The following is an 8398-nucleotide window of genomic DNA, read 5'->3' as shown; positions in this document are numbered from 1 at the left end:
GGGGGAGGGAGGGGTCATGGTCATTTTATGTGTGTTACCATCCACGAATACCAATTAGAACAAGAAAATAGTAAGTAAACCGTAAAGTCAATCGGCTATTTGTGTAAAGATCCCTATTAAAATTTCTTAAAACGTAAACAGGCCAAAAGAAGTTTGAAAAAGAAGGTACCTTTGATTAAAGAATTATTGGGAGAATTATGCGAGCATTCCTTTCCACAGGATATGTAACATCCAGGATTTTGAAAACATGCACGAATACAATCCCTAAAACATTTTTGATCCAAATCACATAATACTTGTGAAGTACAAATCAACATTAGCAATATTGACATTGCCATCAATTGAATAATATTGGCATCAATCTTCTTTCCCATTTTTGACTAAATTGTTTGTTCTCAGTTTATGTTTTTGTGGTTTGATATGATGGTTCTGCTTATATATATAGATAAATTATTGATATTGCTAATCTTGTAATAAAGAATATAATTTAAAAAGTTGCATATTTGAAACAACAAATCTATTATATTTATGGTAATATATTAAATCTAGCAAGATTGACATACATTTGTCTACAAAAGATAAGATTGAAACGAGTAAATGAGTCTTAATTAACAAGCATGCATAATTAGCAAAGGAGGTCGAAGGCTACTATATTAAAAAAAGGGCAGCCCGATGCATGAGGTATTTCGCATTTGCGCAGGATCCGCGGAAGGATTGCACCGCAAGAGGATGTGATATAGGCAGCCTACCTTGATGTAAATATCACTGACCAACTTCACCGCCCGAACCCGTGACCAATTTTTGAATGAATGGAAGATACATTGACAATTGTATACAACTATATAAGTTAAGAGATTAGCTTAGTAGTTAGAAGATTAGTTAGGCTGCTAGTATAAAATTTACAGTGCCTTTCCATTGGTCTGTTATGTTAATTATCACTGTAGCAATGAGTAGCAGTTACTTTTCTCCTCTGTTCTTCTTCCTTCATGCTCATTTCTCCATTGCTAATAGCTTCAAATCTAGATTTCATCACGTTATCAAAGTGAGCTTTGATCTACGCTTAACGACTTTGATTCTAGATTCTTCTTCCTCATTCTCAGTTGATTAACTCAACTAAGCTGTCTGATTGTTTCGACTTCCAAAAGCTATGGTTCGCTCGATTTTGAGCAAATCAATATTTCTTGTGCAGCTTTGTCTAAGATTAATTTCCATGGTAAGAAAAAAATAGCGATTAACACTAACAATAATGGATCGACTCGAGCTGATGCAACTGTAGCTTCGATAATATACAAGCATCATCCTTTATTTTTCAACCCAGCGATACTTCAGGTAGTTCTCTAATTTCAGGTATGCTCACTAGACTTGAGAATTACACTTTGTGGAGTAGTACTATGCGTGTAAGTTTGCTAGTAAAGAGTAAGCTAGGGTTTATCGATGGGAGGCACCCTAAGGAGAAGTTTCCTCCTGTTCTACATGAGCTATGGGAAAAATATAATGCTATAGTGCTGTCGTGGATTATGATTTATGTGAGTGCCGAGTTATTGAGTGGCATGGTGTATGCCTTAAGTCCTCACAAAGTGTGGATAGATCTCAAGAAAATATTTGACAAAGTCAATGGTTCTAGAGTGTTGTTTCTGCACAAATAGGTAGCTACCCTTACTCAAGGGATTTCATCTGTCTCTGCATATTTTTCGAAATTGAAAGAGCTATCGGCAGAATTTGATGTCCTTATGCCTTGCCCTGGGTGTGGCTGTGGAGAATCAAAGAAGTATGTTGAACATTTTAAGTATCAAAGATTGCTTCAGTTTTCTTATGGGCCTGAACGAAACATTCTTAGTCTAGTAATTAAATCGTGAACATGTCATCAAGGTCATCTATAAACAAAGCATACTCTATGATTATCTCTGAGGAGAGCAGAAGAGCACTGGCCACCCATCATCTAGATTCAAAGTCAAGGTCTTGTTCGGATATTGATTGTAGCAAGCGTCACTTAAGTTCATGATGGTACATCCCTGTTCAGTAGCAAAGGAGCTAATTCCTCAAGGACCCTAGCTCAACTCAATAACAAAGGTAACATTGGTCACAATCATACCTATCTAGGAGATGAAATGACTCACACTGGGGCAACATTATTGTTTAGCAACAAAGGTAATGCAGGTTCAGGCTAGAACTTTTCTGGTGGAAAAAATCATTCAGGCTCTAACTATAGGTCTAGAAAGAATAGTCAGCATTGTGACTATTGCAACTTTAAAGGACACACTAGAGAAACCTGCTACAAACAAAATGACTATCCACCTGATTTTAAGTCAAAGAAGAAAGGTGACTTTGGGACTGCTAACACTGCTCAAGGTAATACAAGGAACTATCCCTCCGAAGCCCTTAGTAGTAGTGTCACGACCCAAAATACACTAAGGATCATGATGGCGCCGGATACTGCTGTCAAGCAAGCCAACCAAAATACTTGATTAAGTTCTTGTTTTAATAATTTTGAAAACTATGATTTTCCTTCAATTTTGCTAGTAAAATGTAATCTTTACAATGTAAATAAAAGAATGTTTGGAAGTAAACACAAGATACCCAATAATCACCCTAGAACCCGGTGTCACAAGTGCATGAGCATTTACTAAGAAGGAAATAAAATACAGAAACTGTTCGGAATACAAGTGGACAAAAATGAAAATACAGTACAATACTCTGAAGGAGACTCTGCTGGCCGTGGTCGTCTCGATAAATGCAACTCACCTAGGTCTCCGTATCAACCATGTTGCTATGACGCTAAGCCACTAGTCATACATAACCCTGTGCAACAAAAATGCACAGCACGTGTAGTATGAGTACGAAAACAACGTGTACCTAGTGAATATCCCGTCTAATCTCGAAGAAGTAGAGATGAGAGCTCCACTTCGACACTTTCTAGTGGTCCAATAATAATATATTATTAATGCGAGAAATTATGGATTTATTAAGACCGGCAGTAAATTTAATATTAGTCACGAACAGGTAAAAGCTCCTTTTTGTATTAAAAACCTCCGGATTCATAATCTATTAAGTTTCAATTACCTCAAGTCAGGGAGGGAAAATATCAATATCAATAAATCTCAGGGCAAGCAACACAAGCATGCGCAAATCATCCCGAGGACGTACGGCCCGATCCAACAAAAAATAAACTGTGCACTGCCAGAGGGTCGAATGGCGCGAACCATAGATGCATTTATTTAATCTACCGAGGCGTTCGGCCCGTTCCGAAATTAAACACACACCGACAGTCAATCAAGAAGTCAAGAGGGAAAATTATCCAAAGAAAAGCCACTTCTCTTTTAACAATTTAAGAAAATGAAGTTTTATATTTTTAGAATTTCATTTACTAATTCGATGTGATATAAGCAATTCAAACTGTCCATAAGATTACAAATATTCCAAGTATAACATGCTTTTGGGTCCTAGCCTACCCGGACTTAAATATAATAGTAGCTATGCACGGACTCTCGTCAACTCGTGCGTACGTAGCCCCCACAAATAGGAGCAAATAACCAATTATTTCACCTATGGGGACAATTCCCTCTTACAAGGTTAGAAAGGAGACTCATCTCGCTCCGAAGATCCATAACCGGCATTCCACGCCCTTCCGAAGACTCGAATCGATGCTAAATGCTCCAAAACTATCCAATAATTATGCAAATCCATTAATATATGTTCAGTTATTCATTACAATCCAATTTATAACAATTCCTAACCCCAATCGAAAAGTTGACAAAATTGCCCTCGGGCCCACGTGCCCAGGTTCCCAAATTTCTCGAAGATAAAGTTTACCCATGAACTCACGAACTCAAATACATGATTTTCTCCTAATTCCTTACCCAAAATCGTGGCCAAAATCCAAGAATACGAATTTTCTAGGTTTTTCTCAAACCCCAAATTTCTACCAATTTACATGCTAAAATCCATATATATTCAATATATTTAACTCAAGATAGGTGGGAGTTAGCTTACCTTGTCGTTGATGATGAAAAACCCCACTTGAAGCTCTCCAAAATCGCCCCAAAGTGGAGAAAAATAAGTGAAATGAACTCAACCCCGATTTTTAAAACATTCTGCCCAGCGACTTCCGCACCTGCGGACTCCTTGCCGCTTCTGCGAGTCCGCATCTGCGGAGCCCTCATCGCACCTGCGCCAATCACCGCTTCTGCGGTCCTCCGTCTCGCTTCTGTGCTTGCACAGATGCGCCCGATACCCCGCATCTGCGGTCCTTCCCTTGGCTGCCCCCTTTTTCTCCTGCGACTCCCAGGCCGCTTCTGCGGCTCCGCACCTGCGGCCATAGCCTTGCAGGTGCGGTTACACGAGACACCAGCTGCTGAAGCCCTTCTTCAAACTCCAAATTTGATCCGTTAACCACCTGGAATCCACCCGAGGCCCCCGGGACCCAAACCAATTATACCAACCAGTCCCAATACACATTACGGACTTACTCGAGGCCTCAAATCATATCAAAGAACGCTAAAATCATGAATCGGCCTCCAATCCAAGCTTAATGAACTTAAGAATTTCAAACTTTTACATTCGATGACAAAACATATCAAATCACGTCCGATTGACCTCAAATTTTGCGCACAAGTCACATTTAACATTATGGACCTACTCCAACTTCTAGAATCGGATTCCAACCCCGATATCAAAAAGTCCACTTCCGGTCAAACCTCTCAAAAACCTTCAAATTTCTATCTTTAGCCAAATGACTCCAAAATGACCCACAGACCTCCGAATTCACTTTCGATCGCGCTCCCAACACCAGAATCACTATACGGAGCTATTCCCAGACTCGGAATCTCAAACGGACATTGATAACACTGAAATGCGCCTCAACCCAAACTTATGAACTTCTTCCAAAAATGCTAACTTCCACAATAGGTGCCAAAACGTTCCCGGGTCTTCCAAAACCCGATCTGGACATACGCCCAAGTCTAAAATCATCATACGAACCTAATGGTACCTTCGAATCCCGATTTCGAGGTCGTTTACTCAAAAACCCAATCTTAGTCAATTTTTTCAACTTAAAGCTTCCGTAATGAGAATTCTCTTTCCAAATCAACTCCGAACTTCCCGGAATTCAGTTTCGACCATGCGTACAAGTCACACTACCTGAAGTGAAGCTGCTCAGGGCCTCAAACTGTTGAACGGCGCACTAGAGCTTAAAACGACCAGCCAGGTCATTACATTCTCTCCCACTTAAACATATGTTTGTCCTCGAACATGCCGAAAATTACACTGAAGTAGTCTGAAATCACTATTTAATATCTCGAGCACCTACCCGTGCTACCACGACTCAGCTGTGCACCTTAGCTTGATCAATCTGAAGATATCCTTTTTCACTTAAGCAAATGAGCCTTAGAGCCCAATTCCAACATCCGGAATTGTCCGCCAGGCCTGTTCCCAACATACGAACACCGTATCAATCACCACACGATGTACCAGAATATGATCGCATACCTTGGCTGAATTCACACCTTGCACCACTTTATTCACAAGACCACAATAACACTCTCTGAGCATAATAGTCGAAATTCCACGAATCTGATGCTCCCATTGCACCTCATGACATACATAGGTCTTGCTCTAACTCTTACAATACCGCCACAACGGAAGAGATGTGTAGAAATTCATAACCAACTGCCGAATCAACAATAATTGGGTCTATACTCCTAACAAGAATCATCACCTCATTCTGAACCAAATAATGGTCTTAGATCCTTAATATACTTCATATAATCAGATTGCACTGATCCTAAATCCAATGATCTCGTCTCACCCAGTATGAATTGCTCAGGCAATAAGCCACCCCGGGCATGATCAAAAGTCTCATATGATGCCACAATCTGCCAGTAGGCTACCAAATCGAACGCGATACAAAAGGAAAACGAACTCTGGAAGGGATCACTAAACTCGTACAGCTAATATGAGTTTTCCTCAGAAAAATAGGAAACAAAACACACAAAAACAGATAGAGGGAACTGTACTAAACATCACACTGTTGCGGCGCACAACCCGTCCAAACAACATATCCATGGCGGCGTGCCACCTGATCCACATATAAAATTCACATAAGGATATACACACCGAGCTAGATTGCTCAAAATACCGAATATCGGTCACAAGCACGCTAAGTGCACAATACCATCCTTGGGATACATATAGCGCTATAAGCTACAAAACTCAAGCACAACTGAGGTGCGATATACGATCGAATCTCAAGAGCCATTCTGCTCATATAACTTCATCTCTACACGGGACCTCAACGCATAAGAAATTCACTAAGCCGTCTCACAACTCGCACGACGCATTATATCATTACATGAAATAGCTGACGACGAAGTAACACCTCGACTACTCTTCCATAAGGAGCGCATTGCTGAAATGAACACATGTGGCCTGATATAGAGCCCATATTCACATTTAAATCCATCCACAGACCTCAAGCTGATTCCGATCACACTGAACTAGGCTAATAACCTTTCAAAGGTCCATAATAACCCCCATTTTCTCATAATACACAAGAACAACCATCATAATCGGAGTAATCCTCCACAGTCCGCAACCCAATAAACTGAGTGCCCTCCAGGCATCAAATTCTCAAATTAACGACATCACAACAATCTTCATACTTGGTTTAACTCTTCAATCAATCAGGTGACTACATGCCACACTTATACAGCTTTCCCGTGGGGCATGCTCCCACAACCTTCCGTAATAGATAACAGGTCCGTACATCCAAACCACCAGCCGCACTAATGCTGAAAAATGACCAAGAATCCTTAACCAGGATGCAAAGCCTTTTTCACAAAACACCGATCTCAGGTGACGCTGAAGACAATACCAACTTACTTTAAACATCGAAACTCCTTACCTGCTCATCCCAGCTTGTGACATCCTTATCAACACCAAACTGCAACCCTGATCCTCACTTCAAATTCCATACCACTCACTACACCCAACATGCCAATATAAGATAGAACACGATTTTCATCATAGCTCCGGAACCACTAATAGATTAACACTTCATCATATAAAAACTTTTCACTTAACTCGCTTCAGGAGAACCATAAAAACACATAGGTGAATTCTCATAACTGTAGAATATGCAAATCTCTAAGTAGTGGTCTGAGCCACCATAGCCCTTCCGGGATCCGCCTACACATAACAGGCCATATCAGTAGAATACTTCTGAATAACATCAATTACGGCGGCCGACAAGCCTCACACGTACCGTCACAAATCACTTGCATAACTTGATCACGCTGAAGGAACTGATCACTACCACCAATATGCCAATTCAACAATGGCTAACCAATATATCTTCTTTCGATTTATCCTTGATTTCCTTAGAAATAATAACTCCATTCAACACATAACACACTCCATCCGCACTCATCCCGAGTGACCTTGAATCACGAGACCATGTTGTCTCAAATCCCACGAACCATTTCATACCTTCCTTATGCGCACATTCGCACCCTCAACTGATATGCCCATTATGTTAATCCTTCTATGAATCTGAAGTCTTTTCTCATTTTTCCTCCCAAATACTACACTGCAAGTCAAAACATCATAGAACATTCTGGGCCTCTTCTCATAAGCTACTACAAAAGCTTGATTCTTAACCGTACCTATAGGCACGAAATCATTAGGAACCACACTTTACCCCTTTGAATCCACTAGGACCGTTTTTGAGAGCCAGCCGCTCTGACTTGGCCCCGAATATAATCAACTCCATGAATCTTCTAGCACATGAATACCCTCTCGACGAAGCACCCGGCAGAATCACTTCCCTTGAAACCCGCACCTATACAAGGCATAAATCCTGAATCCTTCCCCAAGTCTGAACATGAGCCAATAAGGCCAACCATAGCACACCTTTAACAATTCCTTTGCTCAAATTACCACTTATGTTCTTTTCCCGCAGCTGAAATAACCCATCAATATGCTAATAACCAGAAACCTTGCAAGTAGTTAACCATGCAACCCAATCATAGGCGGTGGGACTCTTCCACTTAGTTTGAAGCCACTATTACACACCTCTGGAATCACCAGGATTCTTTATCTCTTATTGGCATAACCTTGCGCAATCAACCGCCAAAATTCTCGGTATCTTTCTGTAAAACCCATATTATACTCTGAATCATCAACCACATTCGCACGACCAATCTCTTTGCTGTATAACCAATAGAATTCTTTGCAGAAGCTTTGCCAACCATGCGACCGCCGATCTGCTCACTGGAGATAACCCACCTGTGGAATTTATGTGCCGACATCTTCCAATGCTGCTACATGGGGTACAATCACTACGACATTAATAGCCCATCCTGAGTCCGAGCTCACTCTCTAGCTACACAAGTCCATTTACCCC

At 40.7% G+C, this 8398-nt stretch overlaps 1 protein-coding gene across 1 annotated transcript in view; it reads right to left on the bottom strand.

The window, feature by feature from the left end:
- LOC109235096 overlaps nucleotides 1–409 on the bottom strand; it is a 1920-nt gene extending 1511 nt beyond the window's left edge. The window contains exon 1 of the mRNA XM_019401087.1: nucleotides 170–409. Coding sequence (XP_019256632.1) covers nucleotides 170–374 — 205 coding nt within the window. The 5' untranslated portion in view covers nucleotides 375–409. The remainder of the gene's footprint in view (nucleotides 1–169) is intronic.

Source organism: Nicotiana attenuata, chromosome 11 (genome assembly GCF_001879085.1).
Source record: "Nicotiana attenuata strain UT chromosome 11, NIATTr2, whole genome shotgun sequence".
NCBI lineage: Eukaryota > Viridiplantae > Streptophyta > Magnoliopsida > Solanales > Solanaceae > Nicotiana > Nicotiana attenuata.
Note: the sequence above shows the minus strand (reverse complement) of the source record. Positions and strands in the feature narration are given on the sequence as shown.